This window comes from Hippocampus comes, unplaced genomic scaffold, assembly GCF_001891065.2.
Source record: "Hippocampus comes isolate QL1 unplaced genomic scaffold, H_comes_QL1_v1.1 scaffold110, whole genome shotgun sequence".
Classification (NCBI taxonomy): domain Eukaryota; kingdom Metazoa; phylum Chordata; class Actinopteri; order Syngnathiformes; family Syngnathidae; genus Hippocampus; species Hippocampus comes.
This window is the reverse complement of record NW_017805498.1, coordinates 775,046-793,102: the sequence shown is the minus strand read 5'-3', so window position 1 is coordinate 793,102 and position 18,057 is coordinate 775,046. Positions and strand designations below refer to the sequence as shown.

At 40.8% G+C, this 18,057-nt stretch overlaps 1 protein-coding gene across 1 annotated transcript in view; it reads right to left on the bottom strand.

Annotated features, from left to right (window-relative positions):
- Nucleotides 1-3,294: 3,294 nt before the first annotated feature.
- Nucleotides 3,295-18,057, bottom strand: part of dgkg (diacylglycerol kinase, gamma) — a 103,362-nt gene continuing 88,599 nt past the window's right edge. The window contains exons 25-27 of the mRNA XM_019876952.1: nt 9,043-9,163; nt 5,978-6,038; nt 3,295-3,494 (exon numbers count right to left, since the gene is read on the bottom strand). Coding sequence (XP_019732511.1) covers nt 3,396-3,494; nt 5,978-6,038; nt 9,043-9,163 — 281 coding nt within the window. The 3' untranslated portion in view covers nt 3,295-3,395. The remainder of the gene's footprint in view (nt 3,495-5,977; nt 6,039-9,042; nt 9,164-18,057) is intronic.

Genomic DNA, 18,057 nt, shown 5'->3' with positions numbered 1-18,057 from the left:
TATATATATATATATATATATATACATACATACATACATATATATATATATATATATATTGTGATGTGAGAATCACTCAATATAATGATCACATATAATTACAATGTCACTCAATAGAGCCCAGACCGATGACCAATTTCCTTGTTTATAAGTGGGTAGTACCGTTACGAGTGTTGACGCGGATGCTTCAATGTTTCGATTTCATTCATCCCACGAGGGAAATTAGATGTTGCCACCAAACAGTGAAAACTAAATTCCTATGTTTGCACCTTTATCCTGTTCCTCACCAAAATTTAAAGTTTTTTTTTTCTTGACCAATGCACCAACCCACTACATGTAATTTAGTTTTTTTGTTAGTATATAATGTAGTCATCCAAATCATTCAGTATTCAGTGAAAAAAAAATCAAGTCCTGAGTACTTGATGAGTAAACTTCCAATTCATTTTTTATAATAGACAAAAATATAAAATCGGAATGTACACATTCGAATCTCGCCAAACAATATCACTTTCAAACAATATTTTTTTTAAAATAAAATGACAAACCAAGGGAAATTGGGCCACACTTAACGGTCTTTAATGAACTTTCTGGTTTTACACGTGAAACAGCAAAATAGGCTTTCAATTTTATTGAACTTTGAACCTTTGGATTCACCCACATTTATCGACAATGCTGATATCTTTTGAATTACTCCAAAACAGTTTGAGTTCTACCAACTCAAGTTTTGTTTCTCAAGTTCCATGTGGAATTTTTTTAGTTCCTGAAATGCCATCATTTGGACATGACATAGCTGTAGTTCAATCCATCCGTTTCTTCACTCAGGTTGAGGTTGAGCGTGAGCCAATCTGAGAGGCAAATATAGATTTTGCCATGTTTCATGTAAGTGAGTCTGTCATGTGACCACCTCGCTCAGTTTGAACGGTCAAATGGAGTCAGCATCAGCAGTTGTTTCAAGGTATGTTGGAATGGTGAAACATAGTCATGGGAAACAAGTCTAGGACAAACCAAAATAGACGCAATAATAAATACCTGTAGATATACACACAAACTGTGAGCGGGAAGTGACATTTCGTCTTACCAAAAATACTCAAAGAAAAGTAAAACGTGTTTTTCATTAAACTCGTTACTACCCACCTCTGCTGCTAACTGTTCGTGTACTAAGTACTATTTATTTACTGTTTAAAATGATGAATCAATCCAAGACGACATTTTTGAGTACCTCCTTTTTTTTGTTCACTCTGTTGGTGTAACAGCAGGCGGGTGGTAAGATGATGTCACATGTAATGTCACAAACAAGTGCCGTATGTACATTCATTGTGGTTCTAGTCTCTGACATTTGCTTGAACGGTCAATGCGATGCTATTGGAAACACGCCATCATCTCTCCTTCTCATACACAAACTCACAAGAAACACATTACGCTATGTACAGTCTTGGTGTTTTTGTATCGGTGTTGATGAGTTGAAGTGAACTCGGTGTGATTTTAAAGGGAAAAAGGGGGCTAAAGGCGACCAAGCCTCACCCCTTATTGTATGTTTATTCAGTATACGCTGTCTTGCTAAAACCAGTGGGTTGAGACGGTGATCCCCCACAAAGTTGAATTAACTTTTGATACGTATGTGTAGAGGTGCAAATAATCGGTGAATAAATTAGATATAAAATCAATCCATTATTATTTTTGACAATCGGTTAATACTTTGTAGACTTTTTAAATTCTTCTTTTAAAATTTTTAAATTTTAAATTCTCAGAATTTCATCCTCTCCACACTAAATATTCTCAGACTGATTATATTTGTGGTCAATTAAAGCAAAACATTTCCAATAATCTGCTTTTACTTTGGAATACAACAAAAAACATGTAAGCCTACTTTCTGACATGTTTTTCGACCAAACCAGTAACTGACTCAAAAGGAATTTGTTCGTGTGTTTTCAGCATCACCAATTTGAAACGATGTACTGTTTTTGAAAGTGAAAAGGATGGAAATGAAAACGTCTTTTCAATCCGATTCCTTGATTAATCGGCAAACTAATTGACAGATTAATCGATTATTAAAAGAATCCTTAGTTGCAGCCCTACTTCTGAGACAACTAAACATGTTTAAAAAAAAAAGAGAGAGCCTTGAGGCGCAATTGCAATGCAACTCACATCCATGACACCCGATTTATTTGTTTTGGTCTCATTTGAACACATGTCCAACCATCCTGAATGTTAAAATTACACAGAAAGATTGCTTGGCGACAGTTTGATTTATGAGAATTTCTACGATGGGAAAAATGGTGTCGAATTCCTAACAGCTGACCGGAGTTTCTGTATGTAGTTAAACCGGGGACTTCCCATATGTCACACTCATAACTTTGTAAGAAGAGATAATTTGTGCATTTTGACATTTTAAAACTCCAAAATGATTTTCAAAATGCTGAATTAAAAAAAAAAAATACAGATGCAAATTCGACTTTGGGGGGGAAAACCTCTAAACTCACTGATCGTGGCAAACACCGCTGACGTGACGTGCTGAGCTAACGATGACGAGGATAGAGTAAAACACACTTGTATGTGCAGTACATATGATCTAATCTTACATTTGTGAGATATATATATATATACACACACACACACACACACACACACACACACACACACACACACACACACACACACACACACACACACAAATACTATATGTGTCTCGTAGAATTGGACATACTTTCCCTCTCAACTTTTGACAGTTGGGACACACGCAAGCCCGGAGCCGCCGTTCATCATCAGGCTTCATGTTTCGCGGGCGGTGAATTAAACCCTTCCCGAAATAGCGCGATACATTTTAGAAAGGGAGGCTTGCAGTTTTAGCTTTGGTACATTAAAAAAAAACTGCGGTGGTCTGCCTGTTAGTCCCTGAGGGGATGTACAGTAATTGGACCACTCGAATATTAACTTTCAACTTGAAAGTTGCTCGGAAAGGTACATTTAGAAGGATGCAAAAATCCCGACATGTTTGGCCCCATTCTGGACGCCCCGCTGCCATCCAGCCCTGAACAAAAGGGGTCAATAATGGATGAAGCCGCTTCGCTCTCTGAATTTGCTGAATTATTCATGGCGTTTTTTTAACGCCGGTTGTTCTGAGCGGGCCTCGTACGGCAACTTCCTGTTGTCGTCTTTGCATCGCTTCCTTTGCAGTTGTTTCAATGTATGGCAGGCGTTTGGCTTGTGTTGGCAGTTGACTGGAAGGATCACTGGGAGAGTTCCAGACCTGTTTAGAGCTGCCTGTACAGTATACTGTGTGTGTGTGTGTGTGTGTGTGTGTGTGTGTGTGTGTGTGTGTGTGTGTGTGTGTGTGTGTTTCTTTTTTAATCATGATTGTGTTGTTAGTCAACTCTGGATGTGTACACACGCATGTTCTAGTCCTGACTGCGGTTGCGCTTCTTGAAAAAAAAGAAGGGTGTCTTCTGGGGTGGACCCAGCAGCATAGGAACCTGGTTCTTGTGGGTGATCCTGATCTGTAACAAACAAACCACAAAGTCAAGACCGTATTGAGGTCACATGTGTTCAAGTCTTTTGTGCTGCAAAAGATAGCTTGGGAACACACCAACATACCTTTTTTGGTCAAGGAAAAGCTACAAATGTGTATTTCAACCAAAAGTAATGTACTTTCCGCACTATAAGGCGCACCTAAAATCATTCAATTTCCCAAAAATTGACAGTGTACTTTATAATCCAACGCGCCTTATATATGATGTTTCAGTCTCTTTATATTCCCCATGGAGTCGTTTCCCTGTCAGTGTTCCGATGTCATCCAGTGATTATTAGCAGGAGCCAATTGTAACCCAAAAGTGTTTTGCCCGACACTAATTGACATGTGCATTAGCCACTCAGACAGACAACAACTTTGTGAGCTCTGCGTAGCCATAATGAAAATAAGCATAGTTAACTACTGACTAAATGAAGGAAGAAGGAGACAAGCAAGACTTCTTAGGATATTTAGCCCCTAGTAGATGTGAGCCCACGAGGAGTGACAAGTTCTGCATGGCTTTGCTCTCTATAAATAAAGCTGTATTGTATTGTATTCCCTTTAGCTCCATACAGTGGATGCAACTGCAGCCATTATTGTAGCTTCTATTCGATGCGCCTTATAATGCAGTGCACCATGTATATGAAAACAGTTTTAAAATAGGCCATTCATTGAAGGTGCGCCTTATAATCTGAAGCACCTTAGAGTGCAGAAAATTAGAGGTGTCAAATGATTGCGTTAATTGCGAATACTTAATTACAGTCATATTTAGCGCATTGTTTTTTAATCGTGTTAATCTCAATTTTAATCTCTAACTTTATTGTTTTTGTCTGTGGGTTGCCTTTTTCTAATAGCCCTTTTAATGTGTTGGCTTCCTGTGTTCAAGTAGTTGAGGGTGGGGAAACAACTGTCAGTCACAGTCTGAAGCGGACATTCATTGGCTGTCATTATGTTTGGGCTTGTTTAGCATAAGCTGATTGGCTCACCCAGTCAGATTGCAGATCAGATTAAAAACTGAAGTGGAATGCAGTTGTCATCGAACCTCAACTACATTTTCTGAAGTGAGTTCTCATAAAGCAGTCTCAGAGGGATGGGAGGGCTCAAAACTGTACTCCTATTTCTGGTGTTGCGATCAAGTGCGTGTTGTTTGAAAAAAAAAAAAAATTCTCAGCACACACAAAATACAACAAAATGATGTAGCTCTTCCGCTCCCGTGAAGAACTGCTGTGGTAAAATAAAATGCTTGACTGCGTGAGGATTCCAGAAAATAGCTGACGTTCTTCTTTTTTCGTTTAATGCAAACAGCAGTCGGGCTTGCCTGCGCTCTCGGACGGCGTGACTGCATTCGATGTGAAAGTCTGGGGATGTGCGGAGAAATGTGCCAACAAGCTCAAGAGAAAGCAAATGAGTCGAGGCTAAAATATGCCAACAAAAAAAAAATCTACATAAAATCAAGGATGAGAGATGGCCCAGGATGATTTATGACTTTCGTTATCCATCCAGACAAGCCACGTACACTAAAATAAAATTTTGAGACTGTGTTCAAGGTCTTTGATGATTAAATGAATTCCCGATGCAATTCAATAGAAAAAAAAATAACAAAATAAAAATAAAAACATTGACAAGAACATCTGGATTTTATTTGATGTTCATTGGAGGCACTTTGAATGGTGGAAGGCGCCAGCTGCCTCACATTTAACAGGAATTGGAATTTGAATGGTTAATTCTGAACACAGCCGCATCCCCGGTTGGGCGTGCACACTTATGCAACCACAGTATGTCAATTGTTTATTTTTACTTCCCCTCTCCAAAAACACTTTTTTTTTCAACTGAGTCATGGAAGATATACAGTTCCTAGCTCAATTTTGTAAGGGCAAAAGTTTAACATCTTTGTCTCGTTTTTTTTTTTTTTTTTTTTAAATCATCCAAACCTGGGATGTGAACCAGGATGCAAAAAAAAAAAATAATGTGATTGGGAAATCCCTAACAGAAAAGAAAAGAAATATCATGTACAAAGTACACCGATGTGCTCGTCATCACAGCGTTTGTTCTTTCGAAATCTGCCTCAAGTAGAAGTCCAATTCTGCCTCTTGAGGTGCAACGTAGTGTTAATTATTGCCATAGACACACCGTGTCTGCTCAGAATGTTCCAGTCTGTACCCAACTGCTAACAAAACTTCGTGGAATCGTGGCTCAAGTTCTTTGTACTGTTACCGGAGTCACAAGGTGAGCAATTATACTCCGAAAGCGACAACCCTGTACATTTTTGTCAACACCGTGTTGACTTAGTTCTCATTCAGTACAACTCAGCATGGTTAGTCGTGTACTCATTCTCTAGGAGTGTCAACTTTGCAGGCCTACTTTTGCTTTTGTCCGGCACAAGCCAGCACTGTTTACCCCATTAGCTGCCATTGCAAGCGTTCTACAGGCCGGGAAGCAGCCCAATATCACGTCAAAAGTGGTTGCTCTCACCGTGCATGGTGGCTGCATCCAGGGCTCGCCATCAATCTGCATGGGCAGCCTACGGGATGTCCTGTACAGATGAAGATAGAGAATTGATTGGATAAATTTGAAAACTTTTCCCCAAATCATTACACACACACACACACACACACACACACACACACACACACACACACACACACACACACACACACACACACACACACACGTATATACCATGCATATCCTAAATTTGAAGACTTTCATGCAATGGCCACTGCGACTAGCTGCTGACCAGTTCAGGGTGTACCCTGGCCGAAGGCAACTGTCATTTGGCTCCATCTCACCCACGAGCGCTACAGAAAACGGAGGCATGCATGGATTCAATGTCCCTTCATGCACATCAAAGGATCAGTATTATGATGTATGTGCCGTTAATCCAACACCAAGAAGGACTGGTTCACTGTGGGGCTGAACAAATGTGACAAGAAAAATCGTAAAGATGATAAAATGGGTTACAACCAGAAGTGTTCTACGGCACAAATTTCCCAAAATTCAGTCAGGTTCATATTGAGGACCTGCAGAAACATTTGTCCACAAGGAACTTTAACCTTTTCATGCACCCCGTAACCTGATAACTTGATAAGCTGTCCACTGTAGTAACTGCTGTCCCTGAAAGGGTTAAGTTGCACATCTGGTTCTTTCGTTACTCTCCTGTCACCAAATGTCTTCACTCTTGATGTTGATGGTTATTATCTAAAACCGTCGAGAGTAATATTCGACAATTTTTGAGCTGGTCTGACTTGTGGAGGAACAAGAATACAAGATGAGTTGTCACGGTAATTTCAACATGAGCTATTCAAATAACAGTCATGAGTGTGTTCACAGACCCGCAGCGAAGATGATCCAAGGCTGCTCTTACGTCTACTCTGGTTGTACTCAGGACATTCCATTGTCGAGGGGCCTTGACATGTTTGCAACACAATTCCACAGGATTTCTTCAGATAAAATAGCAATATGATGTTTCCTTACAATAAGATGTTCTATGCATCCCCGTTAGTCTTAACACGCTATTTTGATTCACGTTGCGTTTATGGAACACAAATTCAGCAGTAAAATCCAGCCGTTATTGTCATCTTGCGAACATCACATTACAAAACTCAGAAAACAAAGGAGTCATGATTGCCATAAGCAACTGTGAGGTCATTTTCAGTCGGCAGCAAGTAGCAAAATGGCCGCCCCTCGATGGGACAAAAATGGGTATGCCATGTTTTGACTAACGGGGGCGCATGGAACAAATTATTGTGAAGAACATTTTGGGGTTGACTTCCCCTTTAACATTTATTTTTGGAGGGTTACTGACAATGCTACATTTTCCCTGATCGACTGTAATGTCATTATTTGCGCAATCTTTCAATGACATCATTGATTGGATCGGCGAAATAACAGATTACAGCAAATGCAACTTTGTTGACTCCGGGGTATAAGGTGCACCTTCAATGAATGGCCTATTTTAAAACTGTTTTCATATATATCGGGCACACTAAATGAAAGGCGAATAGAATAGAAGTGTGGATGGGGTTGAGTTATGCATCCACTAGATTGAGCTACGCTAAAGGGAATACAATACAATACAACTTTATTTATATCACGCTTTCACAACCGCTGCAGCTGTAACAAAATGCTTTAGAGACCATTTAAAATACTACCTCCAAGAAATCAAAATCTTGATCCATATATAAGGCGCATCGGATTATAAGGTGCACTGTCGGCTTTTGAGAAAATGGAATGCCTTATAATGTGGAAAATACGGTACGTAAACTTTTGGCCACGCACATTTAGCCAACCACAGATGTGACCAGCAGGCAGGCGTGTTTGAACAAACACGAAAATAGCTCCGTTGTTGACAAGATGCACTAAACATTTACTAAACACGGATACGTGATATACTGCAGTCATACTGAACGTGAGTTTAGCTATTTTCACGACACGATTACAAATCAAGTCCATATAGTTTGCGTGGATCGGGCTGAATCTTTACAGCTACACTGGGGACAAACATCTTGGAGAATGTGCTTTTCCGTCACATACAGGACACACACAGGCCAGGTAAAAAATGGACAAATAATGTCGGACAAAACAATCCACAGTCTAAGGGCACAGGGACTCATACAACAAAGCCAATCCAAGCTAAAAAGGAGCAGGTGTAGGCTACTTGGCAAAGCTGTCCCATTAATGTCAAAGAAGGTGGTGTTGCCAACCTACAAATACAACATTTTATATTTCATGTTATCAGAGCTTTTTTGATGAATAATTGGGGGTTTCAATAATGGCTTTTTTAATGCATTTTCGCAATGGCGGTGGTCGCCTCTAGAGTAAATATGCAAGTTGTCTAGAAAAATCGCTCCATCTTATGATTGAATCGGCACGTAAGTATCTTTTTTTTTTCTTTTTCAAACCCTTTGACTGCTGATCGACGCCAAAATCCCCTATCGGGGTAAGAGGAAGCTAAACTGTATATAAACTTACTTCCAGCAAAAGGCAGGGTACACCATTTATACTCACATTCACAGACAATTTAGTCTTCAATGAACCCAACATGCATGTTAGTGGAAGGCGGGAGGAAGCCAGGGTAGCGGGCGAACAAGCAAAGGTCACTCAAGGAAGTTCTGAGCCAAGATTCGAACTCAGAACCTCTCGACTGTGAGAAAGACATGAAAACCCCTAGTCCATCATGCAGACACTGATCGACTTGTGAAGATTTTTTTTTTCCTGTTTCGGTAAATGAGATATTTTATCAACATGGTGGTTTTCTGGGGGCAGTCATGTAAAGCCAGATGAGACCAAATGTCTTCAGCAACTCCCTTAGCGGATATCTACAATTTATCATATGCAGATGTGCCATCGTTTGGAAACCCTCCAATGTGAAAAAGAATGATCAACATGGTACAGAATTACAATTTTGATCAGGATCATTCCGGTTGTGGGTTAAGGATGGGCACGGGTGGGGCTGGGGAGGAGACATGAGACAGTTGAAGTGGGATGGAGGAGAAATGGGTCAACCCCGATATAGGAAATGAGAGGTAGTTAGCGACCTGATGATGACGTTGGCGCACTGGGCAAGGCGGCGCCCGGCGCTCTTCAGCCCCGTGTAGATTTGACCCATCTCGATGGCGCCCTCCAGGCCCACCACCTCCAGCAGCTGGTCGCTAAAGTCTGCACATACGACACATGCTAACACTTAGCTCACTTGCTTTGCACAGATGTAAGGCAAGAACCGGGTTGATTTGGAATCATTAAAACATTATTCACAAGTGTTGTATTTTTTGAAAAAATTCTTTTTCAAACTTTGAAGGTTTGGTCATATATCAGAGCAATAATCTAGTGTATTTGAAAAGACATCAAAAAGTTTGTTCATATTTTTTAAACAACTTTCTTCAAACTTTGGGTGACATTTTTTCTTTTCGCAGCAAAACCCAGACTGCTTCTGAGTGATAGCCAGTGCACATTATTTGACATTACTTTTGACTTCAAAGGCTAGAGCCGCTAGACCGATCTTGGGTACTTTGGTTTCGAAGTGATTTTATTCAAACTCTGAGAGACTAGTTCAAAGTAAGAATCCTACTGATTTTGATTGATATTCACCCAGTGATGTGAATCCCTCCATCCATTTTCCGATCCGCTTATCCTCACAAGGGTCGCGGGGCGTGCTGGAGCCTATCCCAGCTTTTCTTTGGGCAGTAGGCGGGGTACACCCTCAACTGGTTGCCAGCCAATCGCAGGGCACAGAGAGAACTATCCACGCTCACGCTCACACCTAGGGACAATTCAAAGTGTTCTATTAACCTGCCAAGCATGTTTTTGGAATGTGGGAGGAAACCGGAGTACCCGCAGAAAACCTACACAGGCACGGGGAGAACATGCAAACTACACATAGGAAGGCCGGAACCGGAATCTAACCCTGCATCTCTACACTGTGAGGCTGACCCGCGAACCAGTTGAAAACCGGGATGCCAGGAGAATGGTATGCAAAAAAAATATTTTCTTCAGGTGATATTTTTGTTATTTCATTGCAATCTTTTTGAAGGGTATTCATTGTGGAATTGTCAAGAATATTTTTATTCGATCAAATTTCTGTTTGTAGGGTCCGATTCTGTCCGGAACCTTCTGGACACCCGACAGTAATACTGTCTGTGTTTTGGTTTAAAATTTTCATTTTCATCAAACTCTAAAATTGAGTTCAGAGCAAAAACCCCATTCAATTTGACTGACATCCAATGCAAGCCTAGGCAGAACATATAAAGTACAAACTAAATTTGAAGCCTGAAACTCAGAATTGTGAGGCGGTCTTTCTTTCTGTTGGTCTGCTATTCAGTGGTCCTGTAGTCTACTACAACTCTGACATACCGTATTTAGGGCCCACAACACATATTCAGTTTTTTGCAAATAATTTATGACATGAATTATGAATGATACAACTATTTCATTTGTACAGCCGGTGTGCTAATTTGTGAGCTGCGACAGCACAACCAACTCTCAGTGACAAATTTATGACTTATTTCACTTTTTCGCATTAACTGTGCACACATGCAAAAAAGCCTTCTGTGCTTGCTGGGGTGCAGGCCAAAGCGAATAAAAGCCATGTATTTTGTGGTGGGAGCATGGCCTGAGGGTCGGCGCCCAGACACGTCCAGACTGGCAGCCTGCTGTGACTGCAGTGCAAACAACGTCAATAATTCCCCAACGTGGTTCGAGCTCACTCATCCTGTCGCTGCCTTTGTGCGTCTAAATGCAAACAGGACACTGTTGCGTGTCTCATTCAGTGCTGTACTGTAAATATTTATCTTTTTTTAAGTCAATAGTTTACAAATCTATCCCTCAAACTCACTTTTTTATTGTAAATTATTTAACGGAAGGAGGTCAATGCCATGCAATAATACACAGAGTAGATTGTTAAATTACTTTATCGTGATTTGTTATTATTATGATTAAAAAAGGTGGAATTTGGTGGATCTGGTGTGTGTTGTTTTTGCTCATTGCCAAAACTTTTTGTTAATAAGCAGCTAATGTCTAACTTCTTGTTTTTGTGCACTGGAGGTTCTATAAGCTGAGTCAGCACTGCAGGCCAAGAGAAACAATGCATCAAATTGTGTTTTCATTTCGTCTGACTCATTGTTGACACAGTTAAGTGTAAAATAACTAAAATCCAGCAAAGAGGCACAAAATTGACCTTTACAATTTAAACGCTCCATAGCAAAGTGAACAGGGAAATGGTGCACAACAAATTAAGATTGAAACTAACACAGCTAGCGTTCATTGCTAATGCATCGTTGAAAGATGGAGACAAAGATCCTTTGGAGCAACACTTTATATTTACTATCAGAATCGTTCAATAAATAAACACACACACAATAGGTTGCTACAGAGCTAGCCTTGTTAGATTAGCTCGCTAAACGCTCTGTTACGTTGCCTTAACGCTCTGTCACGTTGCCTTAATGTTAGGATTTTGCTGAACGAGCAAACAACAATATGCACTTTTTTAAAAAAGAAATAAGAATCCAAGTGTAGCTACACTTGACTTACAAATTTAATTTGTTCTGTGACCTAGCTTGTATCTCAACAAATCAAATCAATTGTCCCCCTTTAAATGAACTGAAATTCCGTTAATCCATTTCAGGCCACGAAACCAGCAAAAATCTTTTATGTGTTTTTATGAAAGAACAATAGCACTATATTGTTTAAAAACATAATAAAATGAAATAAAAGAGAATGTCAGTAAACTGGTTTAATTGCTGTCAATTGGGAAGAGATGAAAGTCACTGCTCACGAGTGAGTGTTTTATTTGTGTGTTTGACTATTTGTCCTGTTCAACCAGGGAGCATGAACGATCACGACAAAACAAATTCGGAGGCGTTTGGGAATTGTTTTGATTTTGCAGCGACAAGAATGACGAATGCAAGCAAGGATCGACACCCAAATTGAAATCGTAATTTGAAATCCCAACCCTCCCTTGAAAATTGGTGAATTTTAAATTGTTCCAGAATAATGAGGCTATAGACATTCTTACAAAACTTTTTTCCCCACCTTTGGTATAAGACATTCATTCAACTCAAGTACAGAGCACAATGACTTTTGTCACCTCATCTGAGTGTATTGCGTGAGGAATTTCAGTGCACAAAACAAAACAACAAACAAATGCAAGATTTGGCTGCTGTGTTTGAGATGTTAAACACCATTCATAGATGATATCATTGTTTGTTCATGTAGTGTTTAATATAGTCCCCCCCCCCCCACCTTGCTTCTTGAGTGCACGCCTACATGCGCTTGCACTCCTCCGCTTCCTACCAGCGCCAAACATGGGCACATCAACCTGCCCTTGCCCCGCTGCGTTGAGGCACGATGGCGGAGTAGCCCCACTGTGCTCTGTGTTCTCACATCGGCTGCGCTTTGGAAGCGACCATCAAACGGCATCAGCGAGGTAGGGCTAAGAATAGATGAGAACAGCCTCTTACATAATGCCAGCATGCAGCAATGCATCCTGGGATGGGATGGCATTTGCTTTGCCAAGTCACTGAAAATTGGCGGCTCTTTGTTTTGTCTCATTGCAGCCTGATGCCAGTGAATCATTCTTGACATGAAACATATACTGTAAGACATACAAGTAGATTGTAGATTGCCTGACATTTCTTTGCACTTTTCAGGGGTTAAACCAGGGCTCAGCAACCCAAAATGTTGAAAGAGCCATATTGGACCAAAAAAACAAATATGTCTGGAGCCGCAAAAAATTAAAAGCCTTATAATGAAGGAAACACATGCTGTATGTAGCGATATTAGCCTCGAATCAAAATGACTAAGTTGGCTACAAATACACAATGAGCCTTCATGATTAAATGTTTTTTTTCCCCTGCAGTGCATCCTGTAGTGCAGGGGTGCCCAACCTTTTTTGACCAAAGATCTACTTTTCGATCAACCAGCCTCCCGAGATCGACCCGTTACCGCACGCACTCATACGCACCCACTTACACACGCATGCCGAGGCATGGGACGCACTTTTGCAGCGTGTTAACTATCATTGCTCACGTGTACCGTTTAAAAATGCTCCTCTCTGCCCTCCAGATTCCTATTCTCTGCCAGTACCCTCGTTGAATTGTACATGAAATGCCGTTTTTTAAAAGAATAACAGCCACCTGCCTGGTATCCCACCCTGCTAATGGAAACGTGTCGCAGGCTGTGACGCAAATCTTCGTTGACAGAAATGTTGAAATTTAATATTTATTCTACATATTTTTACAGCATTGGAAAACATTAAGAATGTTTGTGTCATGTTTGTCCGCCTACAGCAGGGGTGTCAAACTCATTTCACATTGTGGGCCACATACGGACTCGGTAGATGTCAAGTGGGCCGAACCATTAACATTATACCATACTGTGCTAAATATTCATTCTGTGTCTTTAATGCATTTTTTTTCACTTTTAAATGATCCCGCGGGCCGGATCGAACCTCCTTGGGGGCCGGTTCCAGCCCGCGGGCCGTATGTTTGACAGTACATGGCCTACAGAAACCATATTAAAATATATTTCCCTCTCCCATCTTTTTCCATTTTCAAACATTTTTGAAAAAGCTCCAGGGAGCCACTAGGGCGGCGCTAAAGAGCCGCATGCGGCTCCAGAGCCACAGGTTGCCGACCCCCCAGGTTAAACCGAAGGAAAAATCAGCATTTTGTTAGAATGTCTGATCTCATGATACTGAAACACTTTAGAATTCAGTTATTATTGTGAACAATTTTCAAGTAAGGGGAAGGATTTCAAACATGGGTTCAGGTTTTAAATTAGGCTTTCAACCAATGGTTAAGAGTTCAATTTAGAGTTTTAAGCTCAGGTACGGATTGAAAACAAAGGTGAAGGTTTCAAATTAGGGTTTCAAGACTGTTTTATGGTTTTACACAAGGGTTATGGTTTTAAGGTGGAGTTGGGGTTTAAAATCAAGCAAGCCTTATAGGGTATAAAAATATAAGACAGAAAACCTTTATTTGTCTCACACTGGGGAAATTTGCAATCTACAGCAGCAGAATTTGAGGGGGGGGGGTAAAAAGAAAAACAAAGTATTGCATGCACAAAATAAGTGTTTCAGGAAAAAAAAAAGATTTTAAATGAGGGTTTCAAGACGAACCATTATGTAGAGCAATTTAGAGTCAGATTTCAGTTTTGGAGTATGGCAGTGGTGTCAAACTCGGGTCCTGGAGGGCCGCTGTCCTTCATGTTTTCCAAGTCTCCCTGTTGCAACACACCTGATTCAAATGATCAGATCATCAGCAAGCTCTGCGGAAGCCTGAAATTGAACCAGTTCATTTAAATCAGGTGTGTTGCAACACGGAGACTTGGAAAACGTGCAGGTCAGCGGCCCTCCAGGACCTGAGTTTGACACCCCTGGAGTATGGCTTGTTTTTTTATTCATCATATAATCAAGCCACAGAAAATATTGAAGTAGAAAGTTAAAAAAAAACCCACATGGCTTAAAATAAGAAAAGCACGTAAATAGTCATTGTTAAACACAGCCTACATGTTCAAGATAAGAGTAGGATGTAGGAAGAAACTTATCTAGTCCTACCCTTGTTCTTTCTATATTTGACTTATTTCATAGTAACCCTTTCGGGGACAGCGGTTACTACATTGGACAGCTTATCATGTTATCAGGTTACAGGGTGCACGAAAGGGTTAATGCCATTACATGTGCGTACATATCACGAGCCCTGATGGAACAGTACACAAACATTACCCTTTTCTCCGTGACACAGAAAGAAGATTGCTAACTAACAAATGAATGAACAAACTACAATTTCACCCCCGTTTTTTACAGGTTACACGTTTAATATGGTTCTTGTCTCATTAGACTGTCTGGTGCGTGTCCATTTAAGAGACGCAACAATTACTCTTGAGAAATATTTCCAGCTTTTGTCGTAAGTCATCTACATTTTACAGGAAATAACAATTTGAGGCAAACATATTTGTGTTTTCTTCCCACTGGCTGAGCCGCCTGTTATTGTCTTGGGGTGGTCCGAGTGGTGGCAGATGGTCAAGAGGAACTACAGTAGATCACCTCTGAGGGAGGTAAAAGTCGGGGGAGAGCACTTGGCTTTGCGACAAAGAACGTCTTGTTACTATGATACCGTCCAAAAATAAAATGAGCCTCATGTCAGCGGATTCTAGAAGATGGAGCGCAAACAGTCTGATGTCTTTGCAGATATTTTCGCACCAAAAAAAATAAATAAATAAAAATCAAGAAAGAAATTTGCATCGGCGGTATCCGTACAAAAGATGCTTTACCCCCCAAATTACAATTTAAAGCCTTCACTTTTAAAGTTACATCTATGTCAATGATTTTTGCTTTTTCCAAAAATTTCAGGTTGCTACAGTGGACATTGTCAAAATGGTTCTCATTGGATCTGGCTTGGAAAAGAAAAAGAAAAATCATGCTGGTTGGATAAACCACGCATGTGCTTAAGCTCGTAACACAAATACCGATTTTTAATGGTGACACTTGCTGGTGTACTCAGGATGACCAACGTAGTAAAACTCGCACATAACCATATCTCAACTGACGATCGTGAGTTTCCTCCTCCGAACCAGATGTCTGCCGTAGTAGCAAGGTCAATGGGAAAGGCAGCATGGTGCCACGGGGCATCCAGAGTGCCGGAAAATGCAACAAAAACATTAGAAGATAATAAATACAAGAGGTTTGACTCACTGTTGGGTTATCAAGCAACTGCAATGCACTTAAAAACTTCTCCTCGTCATTTGTGGACAATTACCTATGAGACACACTCCAGGACAAGTCACCATGACAACACATGTTCCTCCAGATTACCAAGGCCAAAGGGTTTTCCATTGGTGTGAAGAGTAAACAAACTCGTCTGTCTTTTGTCAGAGAAAACTGGATAAATGACTTGAATGAATAATTTTCTTACAGTGAGGTGGTACAGTCCACTTCTTTACATTAATGCGTAAAGTGTCAGTAGAAAAGTAGGCGCCACGTGAGGCTAACTTCTTGGAAGAGAGAACCAAGGTTTGCCATAGTTTACAATTCAGCGGATAACTTGATTCAAAAATACACATGGTGGAAATTCAAACATAGATAGCATGACCATTGTAGGACTGGCTAATTCAAGGGTGCCCATTACGTCGATCGCAATCGACTGGTAGATCGCAACTGGTCCCAAGTCGATCACGAGGGGAGTAGAGGAGAAAAAAAACAAACAACCATTTGTGTGTCTTTGTGCATGTTAGTAATATATTTTTTGTGTTAATGTACACTAATCACCCTATTAGTCTCATTTTCACAAAAAGTATTCAAAAAATAAAATAAAATAAAGCAGGTAAATATTTTACCTAAGGTGGCGCGTGACCTGCGTCACTGGAAGTTGTTAGCGCTCGGCAGTCTGCAATTGCAACTTGTGATCAGAGCTGTTGCGCTATATCTCTTATCGTTATCATTATTCTCATTCAGTTTGTTTCGTGTACAATTCACCGAGGGCACGGGCAAAGAATAGGAATCTAGAGGGCCGAGGGAAGCACTTTAAAACGGTACGTGTCAGCTACGATAGTTAACAGGCTGCAAAAGTGCGTCGCACACCTCCGTGTCAGGCTGTTGCTCATCATGGCGTGCGTGTGTATGTGCGTGCGCGTGTGGTAACGGGTCGATCGCGGGAGGTTGGTTGATCGAAAAGTCGATCTTTGGTCCAAAAAGTTTGGGCACCCATTGGCTAAAACATTCTGATCATAGCAATAATGAAATGTCTTAACTTTGGTCAAAGTAGATGGAGCCTGAAGGCTAGCATATTGCCATGAATTGTAAATAGGTCTAGCCTACCATAAATTGGTTCTTTTGGTGAATGATGATGTTTGACTTAGAAGCAGTAAATGAATGGTGCGCTGTGGTAGATTCATTATTTTATTTTTTTTAATGTGGCGGGTTGGGGGCGGGGGAAACCTATTTTGGTATGTCGAGCAGTGCAGCTTCAAATGCAGGTTTTAATCAACGTTTTAGTTCAGGTCAGCGATAGACACTGGCATTCTGCCACGTAGCAGCATCCTGGCGGCGACACAAGTTGCTCATCTATTTTGACCCGGCAACAACACGGGCTTCCTTTCACTTCCTAATTGGATATTGTTCTGTTGCATGTCACAATCAGAGAGTCCGTGGCTCCAACGACCTCGGTGTTGGCCGTGAACAGAAACAGTGGGATTGCAAACACTACAGAGGTTGCAAATTTATGATTGTCGGCCTGATAGTTTTGCAACCAGATTGAGGAGGTAAACAAAAATTTGTTTTAACAATCCTGAGGATAATCTTTTAAAAGACATGCGCAAATCAGGCCTTTGCTTACTTTGATCAGAAGGAGGTAGGTGTGGCGGGGAATGTTGAGCAATTTTCCAACCCTTCTGATTTCAACTCAGTTACCTGCAGAAGAGGCTAAGTAGTCGTCCTACATTATCGCATCAGTGGAAGATCACCCACTTTTCCCACCAGCCATTCAACAGTTCAGTGACTTCCGACAGGAAATATTTCTAGCCTCGCAAATCGGTTGGGGTGGGAGTCGACTGGCAGCAGCATCGGGGTAATTATAGTCTGTTGTTTTTGTTCGGTGAGAACAAAAAACAATTTGTCGTCTCTGGATGCGATAGACCTAAAATAGCCTCAGATGTGGCGGCTCCCGGCTTGAGCGTTGTCAGCCACTATAGGTGGGAGCACACTGTCGATGGAACCATGACAAATACAAAGATATATTCTCGATACAGTATCGCCAATTGTCTGGAGTTTTTCTTTTCAAGATATACAAAAAGGAGGGCGGGGGGTTCAGAAGAAAATGTTCAAAATGTGGAGAAACATACTTTTTGTTGGACGTAACAAATATAGGAGAAAATACATGTTTTTTTCCACAGCAGCAAAACAAAAAAACACTTGTTTCGGATGAAAACAAAAAAATCACACGTTCATGTTGTGCTCTGTCTTTGCTTTTGTTTTCAGCAGCAGCCGGAGTGGAGGGCGTGCCTCTTCAGCAGTGCAACTGTTTCTCGGTAACAATCAAGCCTGGCCGTCGGACCGTCAAGTT